The sequence below is a fragment of the Aythya ferina genome (assembly GCF_964211825.1).
Source record: "Aythya ferina genome assembly, chromosome: 16".
Taxonomy (NCBI): Eukaryota; Metazoa; Chordata; class Aves; order Anseriformes; family Anatidae; genus Aythya; species Aythya ferina.
In genome coordinates, this window is record NC_140315.1 from 5,421,210 (window position 1) to 5,443,023 (window position 21,814).

A 21,814-nucleotide genomic window follows, 5' to 3' on the forward strand; every position below is an offset into this window, starting at 1 on the left:
CAGTTTCTCAGACATCATGCTCCAAAGAAAGGAAGTGTAAGACAAAAGCTGCATTCTCCTTACTGTTTCTCCCCATCCTTTTTTTGTACAAGTTTGTCTGTTGTCTGTCTGTGTATACTTACGCCATGGAAAAGCTTCAGTTTCTGAATGACCAGCAGTCACTGCTTTTAGAAAACAGATATTTGAACTGTCACTTAGATTCACTTCTACTGTGGTATTGCTTAGCATTCCTCTTCTGGAACTCTATTACTATAGAGACTACTTTTGATGATGTTGAGAATTTTGGAACCACTTAAAAACAAGGCCAGCAGGTTTATAAACAAAGCTTTTTATTAATAAAATGTTTACACCTTTTTTTGCACAATACATCGGACTGGTAGTGATTTAGCATGTTATTACACTATAAAAGTTTATTATGGATGCTTAAGCTGAAAATGCTGTTTACATTATGCCAAACCAACATTTCTTTATTTTCAGTCTATGCACTATATGGGAGTGTAACAATACAAACAAAAAGGAGAGAACAAAAGTCTGGTTTTCCTCATTAGCATCTACAAACCAACAATACAGACAAACCTGTACACACCCTCGGGACCAGCCCAAGAGAAGACTATAAAAGTCTCAAAAACATTCATAAGCTTGAGAATTCATCACTATATTTCATCACTCGCAATCTGACTACATTTCATGCAGTGAAGCAATGGTTGTAAATTTGTGCAGTTTACAGTGCTGCAAATGCTCTGTAACTTTGAGCGGCTTTAGTTTGTCTTAATAAGAGATATTATAATAAGAAGGCACAGACCTTTCAATCTTTTTTAACAGGTTAACCCAATACTATAACAAAAAGACAGAACATTCTCAGGAGGGACAAGAACTGCTGATATAAAGGTTAACCTTCACGCTTAATTTTACAGGCATACATTTAGTACACTGCAAGAGCTATATGCATATCAGGTTATTTTTGTGCCCTGAATACACAAATGCAAATGCAAAGTTTTTGTTTTTTAACCTTCAGAATTATTTCCTTTTTTCTTCATTGGACTGGGGGCCAAGGAACACAAGGGGGAAAATTGCCAAGAAGTCTTAAGTGTCCTACAGCTACAGAAATATGATCCATTCATGTTTCGTATCAATTCATTCTGCCACAATTTCAATGCTGGATGCACTGTATTCAGAAATAGGAAGTACAGAAGTTAAAATACAGAAGAGTTCAAATTATGTTATTAGGGCTTTACTATAATTTACTTCCTTCAGGTGAACGTGCTTTTAGCCTCCTATCTAGTGTAATAAAATAGCGGTATGTGTCTCAGCTGCTATGATTTCTTAATTTCATAACGCTGTACTAATGAATTACCACTTTGTTAAAAAATATTTGCTGCTGTGACAGATACTTCTTGAACCTTTAAGGAGAAAAAAAGACACTTGCCACATTTTCTTGGCTAGATCCCATAAGGAAACAAAGAACAAATTCTCAAGAAAAGAGAATGGATTTAATAATAGGAAATACATACTGCAACGTGAGTAAAAGTAAGGCAAGAAAGTAGCAGTGAATCTGAACTGGACTGCAACAACTGGATGGAATATTACACCCACACAAATGAAGAGAATGACAGAAAAGGTTGTCTGTATCCTTCAACATCAGAAAAGGAGTAGCAGTTGGTTTGTTCAACAAAGCACGTGAAAATATTAACATGAATGAAACAAAGAAAACCCAACCTCCTTGAATAAAATTGTTAGTGTTTAAGAAAAAATTTAACCCCCCTCCCTCCCAACTTGCAGTATGATGCAACGGGAAAAACAAATTTCTTTCTTCTAGAAATTCTCTATTCTAGAATTAGAACAATTTCAGCAAATACTCTACTGAATTTTAACGGGACACATTCATCCTAGTGCCTTGATTTCCTATGTGAAATAGGAAGCATCAAATAACTCTAAGCCACTAGAAGTTTTGTAAGCATTTTTAAATAGCTCTTTATAGCACGCACACTCACAGTACTTAAAAATTCAGGCTTGAGTGGGGGGGAATTGAGAGGGGAAGGAAGAAAAAGTTGAGCCTAGAATTCCTTTGACATGTCAGAGGAAACCCATAAATATTCTTGGATTGTAGGATAGTCTTATAGGCCTTGAATGACTTTTTAATTTTTTAAAATCTGTGACACTTCATGGATAAAGTTTGATAATGCTTGTTCAGCTTTTGCACATTGAGTGTTTTTGATCCTATCTGACTTTAAAGTTTGCATTCAAAAGTCCAGAAAGTGATATATATAATTTTTTTTTTAAACAAGCATTGGTGTCAGAAGGCCTAACAATTAGAGAGAAATATGTTTTGGCACTTGAATTCTCGTACGAGAAACAAAGATGCAGTTTCAAGCTTATTTCTTTTGACAGGCTGGAGCCATACAACTCTGAAAAGGTCAGCTGACAAATCTTATATTAAACTTCTTTCTTTTCTTTTTTTTTTTTTTTTTTTTTTTAATCTTAGATTGGTAATTCACACCTGGAATAATAAGTCTTCTGTTGCCAAACATTAGTATGGGTATGATCTACAAATAGAGATGCAATGTGAGCATAGAATAGTTCAGTTGAAAGGGACCTACAAAGCTGATCTAGTCCAACTGCCTGGCCACCCCAGGGCTAACCAGAAGCTAAAGCACAGTATGGGTGGCATTATCCCAAAGCCCCCTGAACACCAACAAGCACGAGGCATCAGCCACCTCCCTAGAAAGCCTGCTGCAGCATTTGACCACGCACCCAGAACCTCCCTGGCACAGCTTTGTGCTGTTCCCTCATATTCCACCGTCAGTTACCAGGGAGCACAGACCAGCACCTCTCTCCCTGCTTCCCCTCCCCAGGATTTGTAGAGCACAATAAGGTCACCTCTTGGCCTTCTCTTCTCCAAACTAGACAACCCAAGTGTCCTCAACCTCTACTCACAGGACATGCCTCCCAGACCGTTTACCATCAGCTTTGTTGTTTTCCTCTGGATCTTAACATCATTTCTATGTTGTGGGCACAGAACTGCACGTGATATTCAAGGAGAGGCTGCACCAGTGCAAAATACAGTGGAGAATCACCTCTTCTGACTGGCTGCCTATGCTGTGTTTAATGGACCCCAAAATATGGTTCGCCCTTTTGGCTGCCAGGGCACAGTGCTGGCTTGTGTTGCGCCTGCTGTCACCAGTACCCCTGGGGCCCTTTCTGCAGAGCCATTCTCCAGCCACTCATCTCCCAGGCTGTACCCGTGTCCAGAATTACTCCATCCCAGTGCAGCCCAGCATTTACCCTTGTCAAACTTGGCACTGATGATTGTCCATTGCTCCAATCTGCCTAGATCCCTCTGCAAGGCCCCTCACCCCTCCAGGGAGTCAACAGCACCTCCCAGTTTAGTGTCATCAGCAAACTTGCCCAGGATGCATTCCACTCCTGCACCCAGATCACTGATAAAAATGTTGAACATAACTGGCCCTACAATTGAGCCTTGGGAAACATTGCTAGGGACTTGCCACCAAGCAGACACAGCCCCATTTACTACCTTTTTTTGAGCTCTACTGTCAAGCCAGTTCATCACCCAGCGCAGTGTGAACCTGTTTAACTCAGCTAGACCATCTCTCCAGGATATTCTGAGGGACAGTATGAAAGACATTATTAAAATCCAGAAAGACTGCATGCACTGCCTTCCCTTCATCCATTAAGTGGTTGACCTTGTCACTGAAGGAGATCAAATGACTAAGGTAGGACCTTTCCTTCATGAATCCATGCTGACTACACCTGATCAAAGTTTTGTTCTTTTATTACCTTTCAGCAGCACTCAAGATAATCTTCTCCATAACTTTTCCTGGGACTGAGGTTAGACTGACACGTCTGTAACTTCCTGGGTCCCCTCTAGTGACCTTCTCGTAGATGGGTAAAACACTGGCCAGCTTCCAGTCAGCAGGGAACACCCTAGACTACCAAGGCCTTTGGTAAATTGTTGAGAGAGGTTCAGACGTTACGAGTTATCTCTGAAGAATGTTATACAGATCTTTGAAAACCTTACTTCCACACACACAATTCTCATGCTTTGAGAAACCGACTCATCACATACAAACACAGTCTTGGGTCATTGTAAAACAACTTCCCGCTAAGTTAAGAAAGTTCATCCCTGTCTCTTGTCCATGGGAAGACGAGCCTCTTTTTAGAGATTTGAAGTGTTTAAGAAAGATATCCGAAGTATTTTAGAAAATGAATAGGCAGTGTAGAAATTGATGTTGGTTGTATATTCAGAGTCTCCCCATGCTTGAGATATTTTTCTACTTTTATGCAGTTATTGCTGCTTATAAGCGAGGCTCCCTACAGGGTGACTAGCCACACAGTTTATACAGCTTCTGTCCTGTAAATCATCAATTCCCAAGATAGTCTTTGCAGACTGCTGACATAGCACGCCACAAATAGACTGCCTCATCCTTAATAAACACTAAAGAGTTTCACAAGAACATCATTCAATCATCACTAATAAAGTTTTCTTTTCCAACTAATACTCAATATGTTATATTGGAAATGAACACTAATGTTAAGGAACAATTTAGGATTATCATCATAACAAAAAGCTTGTCAAGGCCAACTTTTTTAAACCATTCATGATATTGAAAATGGATTATTTTTTGATCTCTAAAATGAAGCTTTAACCATGAATGAAAGCAATTCCCAATGAATCTCACATCTCTCGACCAGGTTAAAGGAACAGAATTCAGGATCAGTGAGTAGGCATGGCTGCCTCTCCTATTATTCTCTTCCCAGGCATGTAAGTATTCTTTCCTGAGCATGCCGGTAGCATTAAATTGGTACTATGTATACACAAACGTCAAAGACAAGTCTGCATTGAACACCCCTCTGAACTGTTAGCTGTCTGATACTGTGGCACTTAAAGGAAAGGTTTCACTGATACCAGTAGGAATTTAAAGTGCAATGATTTTTGTTTCAACATGGATCTAATAATATACAGTCTTTACCTTCCTGGAAACAGCAAAAGTTGTTGGAATTCTCTTAGAACTTTTCAAAGCACCTATTACAATTTTCAGTAGTTTGGCCACTAAATGCCTTTGTATTTTATTAAACAGAAGCTTCCCCAACTCACCTATCTAGGCACTTAGCATGCCAGTTTCCAGCATGTATCTAAAATATGCTACAAAGCTACCCATATAGCATAGCAAGCCATTTAAGAAGCTTATATTTTATAGGGAATGATGAAGACACCCTCCAAAACTTGGGCAGCACATTTAAGTAACTCCAAAGCTTAGGAACAAACCATTTGTCAAGTACAATTTTTATAGACATCTACACTTTTGTACGAAAGAGTTGGCGTTGTATAGAGGTGGAAATAGTAGCATTTTGTCAATTTAAAAATGCTTTAAATCAATTTTATGACATGCACCTCATTATCTTTTTACAAATTTGACACTTGTCCCTCTCAACTATTTTTTTTAAGCCATCAATTCCCTTTCAGATTATTTTAAAACCAAGTCTCTATGATGATCACAATTCATGAAAAAGAAAGGTGTAGCAGAATAAAACTCAAGTCCCAAGCTTTTTTCAGTAACTTCTTAACAAAGTTACTAAAAAGGTTATTGGAATGGTTGATAATCAATCCTTCAAACACTCAAAAGCTAATTTTTCTCCAAATAGAGAGGCTATGTTAGGGAAAAACATAATCAATTCCAGTAAGCCTAGTGCAAAATGATAGCAGGTGGCCTAAAAAAATTATTAGTACAGAAGAAACCATTTTTCTCCAACAAAAATGAGATCTCAAACATGCACATCTCATCCAGGCAAGACTGCATTTCAACTTTTAGTTAAGGCCAACTGATCAACAAGAAGTTATCTTGGCCCAAATGAACTGACATCTACAGGCTGTCATTTTCCATAGGCATGGTCTTAAAAAGCAGTCTCACTTCAGTGTTTCTAGTTTGGGCAAACCCTGGTCACTTCCATGTCTTCATTAACTGGAGTAATTCAAGATCAGGAGCGCAAAAAAGCTACGAAGTATGCTTGTATTCCACCCAGGTTAGTAACATGTACACAAAAGGAGTCTGAAGCATCAAGATTCAGCTACATCGGTGAAGAGCCAGGTTGATGCTGCTGCTTGCTTTTTTTGTTTGTTTTAAGACTAATTGTGGTATGCATCAAGTAAAAGAATAGCTCAGAATGTACTTTATAAAGATTTCCTAAGAGATACTATACAGGATCAGTGAGATAATAAAAGTGGTGTAATAGTACATGATGCAGTATAACTAGAGACAGCTACAATAATCTCAGTGTACTAACCTAGCTCTGTCCCACCTAGAATTCAGTATTTCTTCTCAAGTTAATAAATATTGGATAGGTAATATTACACGATTTTTATTATCTCATGGAAAAGAAGACAAACTTCATTTTTATTCCATGCTACAGGCAATAAACATAATTTAGCAAGTCCAAAAACCTTTTTCTACTAACCTGCATGGAAGATATTCCTGATATTTGGTATTTTCCTTTTCTTACTATATTTTCTAGTTCAAGAAAACTTCCAGATTTATTATTTAATAAATGAAATATTTTATATATGAAGCATGAAGCCTGTACAATGATTTTAAAAACGTAGTCAAATTTCATTAAAATATACTGATCCATTTAAAATTTCACCCTAACAGTTTAACTGTTCTGCTCCATAAGAGCTCTACAAGAATTCTGATTAATACAAACTAATCTGAATTGTAAATTCTTTCATTTTTAAAAAACTTTTCTCCCATTTCCTTAAGAGAAAATACTTGAGATGATAGAAAGCCAGATTATAGAGAACAAATATCTCACCATGACCTCATTTCAGTTGGAAAGCTTAACAGCACAGTAGTATATACTTGAGTATTTTATGATCTTTTTCTTCAAAAGTATAAAGTTCCTCACTACTGCTAGTAGGAAACAAAAAGCAAAAATAAATAAAAAAGCACAAAAGGGTATGGTCAATCTATAGTTTAATTGAGAACATACTAAAACCAACACAATATAAGCTAAACACTGATTTACTTAAAAGTCCTCACAGGTGAAAAAGCCCAGGAACCAAGAGGTAATGATCTACATTACCACATGTCTTAAGGTTACTTCCTATTTGTACTTTTGTGCCCAAAAGAGGAAAGACTGGGTGCACCACAGATGAAAACTTGTTCAACAGACAGACCTGACATTGCACCAACAGCAGCCTCTATTAATTGGTTCTTTCAAATGGGATTTAAAGAGTGAATTTCAGCCTGTCTCTGGATGAAGTCACCAACAGTGACAATAACATAAAATGCTGGAAAAAAACCAAACTGATAGATAACCCCAGAAGTTTATCCATAGGTGTGGAATGGAAGGAGTGAATAAGATTGCATTAAAAAAAAATGTTTTTACATAATTTATAATACTTTAAACACTGGTCTCTTAAATATAATATGAACACTTTACACATGCTAAGCAACTGAAAGCTTTCCCCCCCAGCCTTTTAAGTCTTACCAGAACTATTGGCAGCATCTGTTTACAGCATCTGTTTTTAGTCAGTAATCACTTAATTTAGTCAGAACTACAGCTAGGTTTTCTTCAATCAACATCTTAATATTAAAAACCTTCTATGAACAAGAAGATGACTATAAAGCATATCAGTTTGCCTTAAAGTGATTAAAGTCAGCATGGAAAAAAAGATTGTCCATGGTTTAAGACCTCTCGTTTGTGTCCCCATCCCCGGTGTGTATCATCTTTAAATAAAAAGTGCAAATGGGTTCTGGGGAGTGGATGGACTGATTTGCCTATTATCTGTCTTCAGTTGCTTATTCTGTAGCCACCTGAAACCAACTGTCCCATTATACTTTGGATTAGCTACAGTTAAATCTCAAATAAGGCTCACTGAAGAAAAGGAAGAAATGACATCTGACTAACTTTCAAAGTTCAACAGACTCCTCCCACCCCCAAGTCCCACAAAAGTGCTCATTTCCCTTTTTACAAAAAAAACAAAATCTTGATTACAAAACTACTAAGCATTTCAGTTCTACCGTCCATAGTCACCTTCCTTTTAAGCAAGTCCACAAAACTGATGATGGATTCCCTTTTAATACAAGAGATACTACACTTTTTGTAAGTAAACAGGCTGACATTATGATTGCAGTCTTTTCTGCGAGCATACAGATGTCAGATGAACTGGTCCGTTTTTGTAGGACCTTGGGCGTATGAACACCAGCAGATAGAGATCTAAGACTGATAATATAAACCCAACGTGAACTATTAACTTCCAAGACCACCTACTGTATAAACAAGTCTGATTTTCTAATGGATCAGTCAACAGCAGCTGCGCTTTGTCACCGATGGCTGTCTTCTAAGTTTGAATCCCTTACCACTAGTTGGGGGGTTCGTGTCAGTTGATGGAATTCTACGACCTATAAGGAGGCAGAAAATAACATTTATTGCAAACATTATACTTGGAACTAATTGTATGCATTCAATGTATGTTTTGTCAGATGTTATTAATGACGATATTCCCGCATAACAGAAGGATGGCAGTTAACAGTTTATACAGTGCCCATAAGAGGTACAGTTCCACAAAAAAGAGCAGAGGCAGCTTTAAGCTAACTTTGCACTTCAGGCTAAATCAGTCTTAAGAGACCTAAGTTATGGAAGCACCCAGAGAATAAACTTTGCAGCACACAATACCATCTGGAATCTCTTTGTCGAGATCTATCATCTAGACCTGCATTTCCACAGCAGATCACCCGTGTCAGGCTTAACACTGAAGCGCTTGTAAAGGTAGCTACTTCAGTCATCTAGTCGGTGTTTGAAGTTGACCATTCATGGCTGAGAATTCTTTTTTGAGAGGTTTAAGATGTTTTTTCAATGTTTAAACTAGGCCATTTTTTAAGATTATAGAGAGCAACTATAAAGTCAGTAAACCATGAAGCTTAACTACAGTGCATATTTTTGACATCAGCTTCAATATACTCATCTGCTTTCAAGAACTTTTTTTTCTAAAATATAACATTGTTGTAGTTACCCGAAGTTAAATAATAGTGCATACACACACAAATGGACTGTTGGTTCTAATTTCACAAGCAGACTGATATATCTGCATCTTGATGTTGCTGCTTGAAATACATCTTACAAACAAAAAAAACAAGATATCACAACAGTACTGGTGGAAAATCCACACACTAGTTGCTATCTCCCAGGCAGTAATCTAGCACTTCTGAATTCTTCTGTTTTTGAAAACACACTGTTCTAAACTAAGCACAAACATTAAGAGCAAGAATCAAATTCTTTTTCTCAGTTGTATAAAGTTTGGATAGTTCTCATGCCATTTGCTGTCCCTTCCATAACCTTGGATGTACCAGTTAAATCATTTAACAATGGATATAGTAAGATGACACTGACTTCTGACATCAGTGCCCTGCTTGCTATTTGTCCAGCAGCATCACAGTAGGCTTAAAATCCCTACAAGGAATCTTTAGAGGTCATTAGATGACCAAAAATTTACACACCTCAGTTAGCATTTACATCAGCATACTATCACCTAAATAGCACCCCCAAAAAATTACAGTAACCAAATTTCTACTTGAACGTCTTTCAGAAGAAAACATTACCTGTTTAAATACTTACTAATTTCTATAAAGAGTTCATTAATGTTTATTGCATTTTTCGCACTTGTCTCTACAAATATTGCATGAATGGAATCTGCATAGTCTTTAGCATCTTTTTCCATGACTTCTCTAAAAAAAAAAAAAAAAAAAAAAAAAAAAAGAAAAAAAAATGAATGCAGAAAAAAAAACAGGATTCAGAATTTTAAGTGTCTCACTTAGCAAGTATTTCATATTACCCATTTCTCATCACCCTGCTCCCTCATCCTGAAGTTGATGCTCATTCTTTACTGTATGCTTTCTTCCAGAGGTACAAGCACCACTGAAGCACAATCAAACTAAATGACCTCAATCCATCTGACGTTACAATGGAGTTTGTTTCTTGAGTGCTTTAAGCACAGGTCTGCAATCAGTCATTGGGGGTACTTTGCTCTTCACACACACAAGTTTTAGGGACTCTGAAAAGATCCTGAAGTTTTCATTCCGCTAATCCAGTGGATTTCCTACAACTGCTCCCCAAACTAGATCTCTCTGAACACTGCATGGATTATTAGTATACCATTTAGTTTATGTGAAGCAATGAGGACGTTGCTATGAACAGAAATGTATTTTGACTGTGCTAACAACAAGACAGCCAAGTAGTGAAAAAAACTATTTTCCACCCTTAAGTTGATAGGCAAGTTGATAATGCAATGTTTCCATAAACAACAAGAAAAAAAAACAAAACCCAACAGCTGAAGGGAAGGCTATATGACTATACCCCACACAGCTTTACATACCATTTCTAAGACACATCTCTCCTGTCAGTAATAACAGGCTTAGGACATCAAAACACACAAAAGCAGAGACTTTAGGTCAATGACACAAACACTGTCTCTGTAGTAGAAGGAATCTTGGCCATTAGCTTGAATAGCAATGTTTACATGCTTTATGATGCCACCTAAGTACCAAGATGTAAGCACAAGTGGGAGATTTAATACTGCATGCCTTAAAATTTTCTTCTAAGGAATTTTATGCCATATTTACTCCAAGAGATATGTTGTTTCTGAGAAGAGTTATTAGAGCTCACTAGGTTACTAAAGTATACTAATGATTTGTAAAACCACACTAAGAATCAACTTCGCAGTGGTTTTTCAAACATAACCAACCATGCTGTTGCCTCTGGACAGCAACAGTGGTACCTTTTCCAATGAAATCTAAAAACAAGAAGTTTGCACACACCTTTCTGAATTTTGGCTTATTTAACCAGGACATCAATAAAAAAGGGCTTCTTTTGTTTTTAATACATGCTTTCTTGAGACTTTGGCTGTCCATAAAGTTTCTCAAGAGTTTTTCCCACTTCCTGCAACCATCTCAACTACAGCCAATTCCACCCTGGCATTTAAGCAGAAAGGGTAGGCACCTGAACAAGCAAGTCAGAAGAACCTACACAATGCTTTCCAACAGGCTCGATGTTTTTCATAACAGAATGAGGTGCTACAGACTGACAGGGTACTTGTTACAAATGAGGTAAACAGGTCGTATTACACCGTAGTTTCACGGGCAGTTTAAGCTTGTATAACTTGGCACTGCCACCAGAAAAGGTAATCCCGTCTCCCTATAAACTGCTCGTTCCTAACCCTGCTACCCTACCTCTGTCATGCTAGCAAGTGATCATGTTGTGAACAAGATAAATACACTTGGATAGGTTTTCCCTTTTTTTAATTGGTTAGTTTTAATCTGGATGCATTTTACAGCCTGATTTGCTGCCCAACCACACATATACTTGCACCAAAGGGGAGGAAGTGGGCAAGAAAAACAAAGGCAGACTAACCAAATCTTTTGGCAGTAGAAAACTCAGACTCCTTGTGAAACTCCAAGTTTCACGAGACAGTGCAAAACTGCTGAAGTTTAACTGCTTAAGATTTCAGAGCTGGTGAAACATATTAAGTATTTAAAGGTCTATGAGCTTATCTCCTGAAATTAAGATTGAACCATCAACAGTTATTTACCTTACATCATTAAGATCACACTTATTTCCCGCGATAGCTACAACAATGTTTGGAGGTCCATGTTGTCGAAGCTCTTTAACCCAATTCTTTAACGTTGAGAAAGTTTCCTGATGTGGAAGAAGAACAGAAGGAAATAAGAATCAGAACTGGCCCATGTCACAATAACCAGAAGTTGTAATGCTGAGTCAAAGTCCAATTTCTTACCTCTTTTGTGATGTCATAAACTATAATGGCTGCTGCTGACCCTCTGTAGTACATTGGGGCTAAAGCACGAAACTGAAAGAAAGAGACCGTACATCATGAATCTCATTTTCACTGACCTCCACAGCTTCCTTATTTAACAGTACAGTAAGAGATAACTAGCTTTAAATGTAACATTAGGGGAAAACTTTTCGTTGCAGAGAGCCCGCACAGCGGACTACATAAACTTCCATGAAAATATTGTTTTACACAGGCCAAACAATAAACAGTCTAGGAATCAGCAGCACACCTGTGGTAAAAAAAAGCACGCAGCTTACCTTGACCTTATTTTGACTAGATTAAAATCTCTCATTTAAGAAGAGGCTGGCGATACAGACACAAACCTGCAGCACACATGCTCAACTTCAAATACTGAGCAAGGGGGAAAAAAGTCAAAACTGAACTTGTTTCTTCTTGCTGATGTTTTTGGACAAAAAGTAGTTTAAAGAAAACTAGCATGTATTATTGCTGATTTGAAAAGTTCATAGGCTGGTGTCAAACTCTAGCCCTACTGAAAAATGAGTAACTCACCCCATTCATTTAATGCTAAAAATGCTGTTTTCTCCCTGATCTAATTTATAGCATTAGGGGTTTTGCTCAAGTTTTTCCTCAAAGCTCAAAAATTTGAAGGATGTTTATATCTTAAAAAAAAAAAAAAAAAAAAAAAAAAAAAAAAAAAAGTCCAAAGCTATGTGATCCATTGCAAATAAAGCTTTAAGAAACATGTTGGATAATAAACGCCTACAGTAATTTTATTGCAATATTCAAAATTAAACCTGTAACAGGAATATTTGGTTGGTAGTGAGTTTGCAGGGTATAAACCAGGGCTGTAACTTTGCACAGACAGTGTTTTGAATCCAGGATTGGGGGGGGGGGGGGAAGAACACAATTGAAGTCGCATCTAAAATATTATTAAAAATTTCTTAACAAAATAACAATATGATGTTCTAATTGAAAAAGCACCATACAACTGGTCCAGCAAACTAAACTCTCAGCTGAAGCAGAGAGTATGCTACATGTGCTGTTTTGATGTAAGCATGTGGTACTTCAATCTTTCATGCATCTTGCTACTCATAGTAAAAACCATGAGTAGAATACAGATTTCCAGGAAGGCTGATATTTTATTAGAACCAAGCAAATTTCCTTTTGCTTAATACAGTGCAACTGAGAGCAATATTATGAATCATAAAAGTTTTGGTATAAAGGCAAATTCCAGACCATTTACATTTAGATCTCAAATTCTGTGTTGAAAACGGGGTTTTGAACACAAAGTTCAGAATATGAAAATATTTAATAGTGAGAAAGGGAAACACAGGCAGGTATTCAGTTCACATTGGGGCATAATCCCTCTCCTCCATATAAATACTAAAATGCAAAGGGAAGCATATTTGGTAAACCACTACTTGGACTCCTTGCAACCTGGCTTTTTGATTATTTGACTGTTTACATTGGGAATAAACCAACTTTCACTTGCTGATTTGGTATTACTCTCATTTCCTGCCTAACACTTAGATACGTGGTTTTTTTTTCCACCTAAGAGCAGTCAGTAGGTAAAATACATTAACAAAACACATGCCACCAGAAACACTAATTTTTTGTTTTGCTGCTTTTTCTAAGACTTCAGCTTGCCCTCCTGTCTCTTGATTGACATTTTGACAGAATTATTAACAACGTAATTATCCAGACAACTTTTCTCAATTCTTAGGTATGAATGCAGAAATCCTAGCTGCTGTAAGTAATCTTCTACCAACTTTATATAGTTCAGAAGACATGAGAGAACAAATAAGACATGCAGGGAAGCCAGCTGTGTGAAGTGAATTAGCACACGTTTCTACCTTTGGAGCAAGGCTAGTTTGTCACTTCCTGAAGCCATTTCGAACACGAGGTTGCCTAGTATAACCTAGACCCATTTGCTGATGGGCTTTAGAAGTAGAAGATAGTAAACATTCCTCAAAAAGACCAGGAATTGTGTTTGTTACTATCATAGCTCGTAAGAGAAATCATAATCCCAAGAACAGTTTGGGCGTTTTTGGTGTTCCAGACCACCGCACATGGGATCCCTTCCAAACACCCTGCCAAACATATTGCTTACTAGAAAACAGCGCTGCAGAGTTCAGCACAAGGCATGCATATGGACCAATTGTAACCAGCAGTAAGAGAGAGCGTCAGCTTGGTTTTGGAGAGAATGTGTCTATGAAGACACTGACACCCTATCAAAGAAAATATTCTTGCTCCCAATTTGCTGATTTCCTCGGATATATTGGGCCCCACAGTGATGACTTCTTGTGTGGAACAAGCTTTAGAGATATCACAGATCTTGGGTCAGGGGCCAGGTAAGCCATCTTTTCTGACTTTCACAAGCGTAACATGCAACTTGAACGGAAGAAAATAAAAAGATGTCACAGTCTAAAAACAGACAGGGAATGTGCTAGTCATGTACAGATACACTTCCTCAGATTGTAGCGTGCTGAATCCAAATTAGGGCGTTCTCCCATTGCCTGCAAACACAGTTAAAGTGAACAGGATGGAATGCTACTACGTAATAGATATTTCCTGCCAAGTTGTTGCAGGCACGTTTGTAAAGCTTTCTGTTTAAGAGTACCAGCCTCTTCAGTCATGCTCTACCCCTCAGAAGCCTGATTCAAGCATTAACATTTCAGAATGTGCTATGATGTTTGCTTAACTGTTGACAGCAAATGCCAACTGAACTCTGGTAATGGAAGGGCTGGGATATTTCTGATAACCTACATAAATAGGACATATCCCTGGGACACATCCCCAGTGACCTAAGTTTGCCTTATATCATGCTGCTGGGAGGAAGTAAGTAGTCATTCAGAATCTAGAACGCTGAATGCAACACAAATATACTTGAGTAACTTTTCTAGCCATGAAGGCTGTTATCACATTAAAAAGCCACCAAGTCAGTTCCACCAGGACTTCCAAGAGTTTGAGTGACTGCACGAGGTTGACTGAGCCTTTACAATATTTTCCCTTTTTTTTTTCTTGAGCCAATCCTGAATATACTATAGTTGCATTTGCCAGTTACAGTCTTAAAATAACTCAACCTGATCAAACTGACTCTTCACAGGGAGCACTGTAGTATCTATCTTTGTTACAGTTAGCACACATCCTGAGTAAACTCATAGGTAACTGACAGTTGCCACTAGCTAACAGTCAAGAATCTGAACTGCAAGAGTAAGCGCTGTTAAGGGGGTTCATTTCTATCATTGTTACTGGCAGACCAGAAACAAACAAGTTAACTAGCAAACCTTTCCTTTCCCAAAGTAAAACTGATGCAAAGTAATTAACTGTGATTTCATTTGACTAGTCAGTTTCTTGAATGTTTTTATTATCTCTGCTCAGAATGCATGCTGCATTTGGCCCTCTGCACACTGCAGATATCAAAGTCTCAAACTATCTAATTAAAATGTGAATTTCAAAATAGATTTCTTGACGTAGCTTTTAACACTACCAGATTTGGGCAGATAACTCCATAAAGTAATAGAAGATCAGTTCTCATCCAAAATACTGCTTGAAACAATTTTTGATCACCTAAACCCACATCCTACCAACAAATTAAAAACCTTAGTAGCACCTTAATAAGGTGCTGAACCTTAATAAGCTGAACATTTAAGCTAACAGAATGTGTTAGCAGTTGTGTATTTTTCCAGAATCAGGAAAAATAGCCTTACCTGTACAATGAAACAAGAACATTCGTTTCACTCTGATGCTCGTGTTAGCAGTCACAGTGAGTGTTTAAAACTCAAATAAAAATGGTACCAGAGACAGGTGCTGGCTTTTTGCCCTCCCTTGTTTTCTTTCATACACCACTTATTTTCAGTGAAAATAATCCCAATCTTTTGTTTTCTGTGCTACTATTAGGTAATCATCCTTAACTCCACTTTTCAGCTCTAATACCAGTAACAGAAAATATATTTACATCACCAGTATCTGGACAGAAACCTGCACAGAAACTAATATTCTAATACAAGTTCATAAAACCAGATCACTTCGCAACTTTCAGGGGTGGGGTTGAAAAGCACCCCAAACTCTAACCAGAACCACCACCACAAGTCTGATGAAAGATATGTGATTAAAGATATGTGTAAAACTCTACTCACCCGTTCCTGTCCAGCTGTATCCCAAATTAGGAATTTATGCAGCTCATTTTGATACTGTACAGTCTTGGTCATAAATGAGGCTCTGGAAAAGAAAATAGTTTACAATTTTCAGAATATTAATGCCAAAATATAAATGCCTTCTTCAAACATTAGTACCATGTTTAAAGAAGTCTGTATTTCAGCAAAAGTGCTTCTCCACCCCACCCCGACAAAACCAAGTAAGATTTTCATATACAAATGTTGAAATTAATTTGAAGAAAAGGGCACTGTTACAGAAGGACAAAATAGCTACTTAAATTTAAAATAAAGGGGAGCAAATATTAAATGTTTTCCAATGTTAAGAATTAATCTCCTTCCCATTCCTTAAGCTCAGACGGCTGGCCAAATAGTATCACTGTCCAAAGTTGGGTGTTCTTTTAAGAAGCCAAATATAAGATGCAACATCCCTACAAACTAAGTCTAACTACAGTTTACTTAAATGCAGGTAACTCGATGTATTTTAGCAAGGAGTAAAAATAAATAAAGTGATAGGAGCATCTGTAGTAAAGCACAAAGACTTCAATTTCCTTAAGACTGATGAAAATCAGGCATTAATTCCTAAATTAGATTCTCACTGAAAACCAAACTACACCAGTACAGTCAATTCGAACAGCTGCACTAATCCACGTCACAACTAAACATCCCAAATGGTGGCTGACTCCACTTGAAATTCTTTGAGAAAACGAAGATTTCAATGACGAGTAAGCAAGAGCACGAGAGAGAGAGCACACAACTCAGAGACAAGTTGCTTTGGGAACACCTACATTAGTTACCCTTGACTTATAGTAAGAAGACTGGCAGTATCTAACCTAAATTTCCTATCTGCTTCTTCCAGCCAACACCATAACTGCACGAACAACATCTATACCCATGCAAGAAGCCTGTTTAATGGTATAAAGAAATACTGAAGACTCTGCAGGCCCTAGAGATGCAGGAGTGGAAAGCATCCTCAGCACTGAGTACAAAAGTTCTGAAGTTCTGACAGGGTTTCTACAAGTTACCTATATACAAATTTGAATCATGAACTAATCGTGAACACTTACGATGAAGTGTGATTGCTCAAATATTCTAAGACAAATAGAAGTAGGACAGGAAATGTAAGATTGTATCTCATGAACTCAAAAAGTAAAAGGAGTAAAAGCTTTACTTCTCAGCTTTCGTTTTGTAAGATGCTCTAAAACCTCTCTCTAATCTTTTATCAATCTTTAATCAATTTACTCTTTCCACCTCCTAGTCTCAATCAGAAAATTAATGCAAAGTCTAGCAAAAGTTTCAAAAATGAATTTGCTTAGAATTTTTGGGCTGCTTCTTACTGGAACTTCACACAATTCCTGCGTTTGGACGAGTCTTGATCCATACTGCTATACCAAAGTACCAACAGTACGAGTTGTTGAACCTCTTAATCATTTTATTAATAGAGCTGAAAGACAGATTTTAATCCATCGCTTCAAGAACCCATATGAATTCCACAACTATCACTAAATTAATGAAAAACAAATTAACTCCTGCAAATTATCCTAATTACCGCAATGGTGGGCAACTTCTAAGAGCACTGTAAGATACTGCGTAGCATCTGTTACAGACATTTCACTGAGAAAATGAGTCCAGGTCATATCTTTTGGTTCCTGCCTTCAAATATATATCCCCTCCCTACGCAAAAGGGAGGGGAAAAAAAGTAATAAAAAAATCAACCATCACAGAACCAGAAAACTACAAGATGAAAATAAACTGACTCTAGAAAGAAGACAACAACATTTTATGAAGTTCATTCTAGTCTCAGCCCTTTTACCAGGCAAAATAAAACAAAAACCACTTGAGGTTTCTCCAGAATATAGGAAATCCTACTTCGCCTAAATAGAAGCATCACAGATCACAGCCTTTGCTCCGCAGCGTTATGCAGTCTCACAGACATGCACGGCAACACAGTTTTCCAGAACTTAAAAACTGACAGCAAATTTGACAAGGCTGGAGTTCATGTGTGATGTGAGGACATAATGCAAATTCCATACTAGTTTACTCAGAGGTTTAACCCAGGTAGTTCAGATGTCTGGCCATATACATGTAACTACAGAAAAGAGCACCACAGCCAAATAAATAAGTACTCCTCACATTTGCAAAGCTTACGTCTGTGGTACCATGGCAGGTCACTTACTGCTTAGACTTTTTTTTTTTTTTAAATGAAAAAACAGGCACTACATGCACAAGCACGAACGCTAACTTTGGGCTGCTGTAGATAACACTCATATTAGCCAACTATTTAACAGTATAAGTTAAAAAAATAAAAAATAAAACTTTTTTTTTTTTTTTTTTTTTTAAGTACTTGGATGATTAGGAATGAAGACAGATTACCAATTTCTCATTAATCTCAGGTAATAGAAAAAATAAATTGATCTTGCAGTACTGTCTGTCTCAACAAAGAGGTTTGCTTGTAGTTGTTATTACTGTGTGCAGTAAGTCTTAGCCTTCTGAACAATTTATGTTTAAGTGTTTAGGACAGCCTGGTCCCTACTTAAGCAAATAGCAGTCTGGCTACTATCCCCACATCAGTTCCATTGTCCTCCAAAAAACAACATCTACTGTAGCTAATTTGACAGTAACTAAAGATGTTCAAGCCTTGAAGATCTAAGACAAACAATCTAGCAATCTGTCTTAAAGGCTACCTTTGTTAACAGGGAAATTAAAAAGCATGGTTCCTACAGAATATCTTGCAGTTCAATACCAATTTCTACACAGAAAAATTGGGGGGCGAGGGGGTCTTTGAGGGGGAGGGAAGGAGAGAGAGCGCAAGGAAACCACATTCTCTAGAAGGGCAGGATGAGACACAGCTAATCTTTATCAACAGAATCTTTTCAGTCAAAGCTGTAGTAGAGGCTGTATGGCACCTTAGACAGGAAATTGTATTGACCCCCCACGCTTCTCAGCATCAAGTAAAGTCATGTCCTCCTGTAAGTAAGGAATTGCTTCTGAGCCAAGCAGTGCATAAGAGACTTGGAAAACAAACAGGACAGCAAAGGAAATAAACAGAAGAACTTCCCAGCACTCCAAGAATTCCTGACGTTCTCCCTCTTATCTATTTGAAAATTTGAGCTCAGTAACACTGCTCTTCTGAGGCTCATCTTTCGAACATCCTTAGCTGTGTGGCTGATTGCGTTAACAATTTCATCAGTTACTCGAGCGAGTGCGTAACATATTGATGTATAATAATAGATCGAACTAAAGAGAACCTACAACCTGAATTAGTATATTAGCTACCTTTGAAAACCTAGTACACTTGTTATTGTACTTGACTTGTCAAAAAAAAAAACCTTCAACAAATCATGCAGTCACATAATAATCATACTTTGAAACTCAAGAATAGTGCATGACAAAGGCATGTTGTTCTTTAACAGAAGCATCTATAGTAGAATATTTTTAAAAGGATTTTATTAGCCATGATTAGCAACACAAAATGGGTTCAGATCTTACATATGAAAATGGAAGCTGCAGTAGGGCCAAATACACTCCCAGGTTTCCTAAGGTAGCTCAGGGGCTAATTAAGACTACAGTCATATTTATTACCACATTTAGCTGCCACACACAGAAAAGCCTCATATGATCTTTTAAAGAGGTATATATACATGCTCCTACAATTTAGTCTGATCTTTGAACGAGTCACGTTTACTTTAGTTTCTTACCCTATTGTTGGGTTAATGTTGGGATCAAAGCTATCTTCTACAAATCTCCACACAATACTTGATTTGCCCACACCAGTGTCCTAGAAAAAAACAAAACACAGAACAATTGAAAGAGATATTAGTTGCTGTAAACCTTTTATTCTTTTTGGTCTCACATCTATTTTTCATGAATAATATGTTCCTGCAGACAATCTCAGAGAACTTGGATTAGATTCTGAAATATTTTGGGTATTAGCATATTGTTTACTAGAAAAATGAAAGGTCTCTCTGCTAAGTTATAGTTCTCCAAATTGTTATAAAGAAATTTTTATGGAGAATAAAAATCTGCATTCCTGCTTTTTATCAGTTATTCAAGCTTTCCTCCCACAAAGTATACACAAACCAAACTTGAACTAGAGCAGAGAAAGACCTACCACATTTAGTAAAATATAGAGCAACTGAATATTGTACTCCACCTTTGCAAGGCAATCGAGCACATGAAATTATACAAGTGTGACACACACATTTCAACTTCTGACTAATGCTGTCCCACCCTGCATAATGAAAGGCCTGAAGTGTCTTCATGACACACCTGAAACATGTTTCAAATACAACTTTGCAGGTTTATAAATGGTAGAAGAGGAGACTCAACATAAAAATTTCAGGGCACACATGTATTTGTACCACCAAATCAATTGGGAAAAGAAAGCAAGCAGTAGTGGGCATATTTAGGAATGACATAACAGATTACCAGTACTAAGACCATTCTCAATAACAGTTGGACATTTTAAATAGTCACTTAACTAAGACAGGTGACAACAAACTTTTTGCTTTACATCTACAGAGCGAACAATTTTAAGGAAAACCAGCACAAGCGCTGTTGAAGTTTTACACCGTTCATGTATTATCTTTAATCTTCTATTATAATAAAACTGGGTACAGCACGTACACTTATGTTTATCTTTTCAAATTGTTGTCCTTGCGAAGAACATGTATGACCTCAGTTCTGTATTTTAGAGTGTTTGCAGTCTCAATGAACAACACAAACCTCAAAAAGAGAAATTTAGATGCAGTTTCTGGCTCTGGGAGTTCAGGAATCAGTTTTCATAGGTGTTTACTCTCCTCTTCTTACAGGAGAAAATACTTTGCAGGCAGAGCCAACTGTAGCTCAGTTACCTCAAACGTTTTCATAACATGAAGAGCACAGAAACAATTTTCTCTCTGAAGGGCAATGGGGCCATTTACAGGCAGACCATTCTGCCTGTCACACTCTGTACAGCACAGGATTTAGATGTAGAAAACTCCACCTATTCAAAAGGAGACTCTCCAATGAAGTCCTCAGGGTGAACCCAACCCAAGCCAACACATGGCTTGTCCCTGGAATTCCAAAACTCCTACTTCACTTCGCTTGATGTCTCCTCCTTCCTCTACCCGCTCCACTTAATGCATTTTCAAAGGCTATGCATACTGTTAAAAAATAAAAATCACACACAGAAAAAAAAGAAAGAACAGTTCAGCTTCCCTGCCTCTCTCCAGTTTGATTTCAGATGCTTTTACTTATTCCTTTTACGAACTCCAAGGCCAAGGGAGAGGGAAGCACACACTGAGCCTTCGCGCTTCCTCTCTACTTCTCCTCAGAGGCCAAGGCCGAACGAGGAGGATGAGGATGAGGATGAGGATGATGATGATGATGATGAGGAGGAGGAGGAGGAGGAGGAGGAGGAGGACGTCTCCCCATGAAAACGCCTCTCCCCACAGGGAAAGGCCTGGCCGCCCCCCCGACCGCTCTCCTCCAGGGACCAAGGCCGGGGAGCCGGGGCCCAGCTCTGGGGGTGCAGGGCCCCAGGCTCAACCCCAGCAGCCACCACCAGCCCGGGGAGCCCCTCAGCAGGGTGGGCGAGGGCAAGCAGCCCCCCGCCCTGCCTCCTCCCCTCCCCTCCCCTCCCCGCCGCCCCGCGCCACTTACCCCCAGCAGGCAAACTTTCAGCTCCCTCAGAGCCATGGTCGGGCGGGCTGCGCCTTCACCGAGCGCCGGAGACACGGCCCAGAACGATCATAGCCCCTTCCCCGCTCGGCAGACGGACACACGGACAGGACACACGGACAGCCCGACGCCAGCGCGGGCAGCCCCCCGCTCCCCGCCCCTCAGCTACGGGCGGATC

At 38.3% G+C, this 21,814-nt stretch overlaps 1 protein-coding gene across 1 annotated transcript; it reads right to left on the minus strand.

Annotated features, from left to right (window-relative positions):
• Positions 1-312: 312 nt before the first annotated feature.
• Positions 313-21,757, minus strand: RAB22A (RAB22A, member RAS oncogene family). The gene is made up of 7 exons (XM_084538580.1): positions 21,619-21,757; positions 19,674-19,753; positions 15,961-16,042; positions 11,804-11,875; positions 11,600-11,706; positions 9,631-9,740; positions 313-8,417 (listed from the first exon to the last, which is right to left on the minus strand). Exons 1-7 carry the CDS (start codon positions 21,652-21,654, stop codon positions 8,320-8,322), a joined length of 585 nt encoding a protein of 194 aa, XP_084394706.1. The 5' UTR covers positions 21,655-21,757; the 3' UTR covers positions 313-8,319.
• Between the last annotated feature and the right edge of the window lie 57 nt (positions 21,758-21,814).

Excerpts from the sequence above, each read along its gene's own strand:
- RAB22A (XM_084538580.1), bottom strand. The coding sequence starts at position 21,654 with ATGGCTCTGAGGGAGCTGAAAGTTTGCCTGCTGGGG. Across the intron at positions 9,741-11,599 it reads TGTGATCTTAATGATGTAAG|AGAAGTCATGGAAAAAGATG; the intron begins GTAAATAACTGT and ends TTTTTTTTTTAG. Across the intron at positions 8,418-9,630 it reads TGAACTCTTTATAGAAATTA|GTCGTAGAATTCCATCAACT; the intron begins GTAAGTATTTAA and ends GCCTCCTTATAG.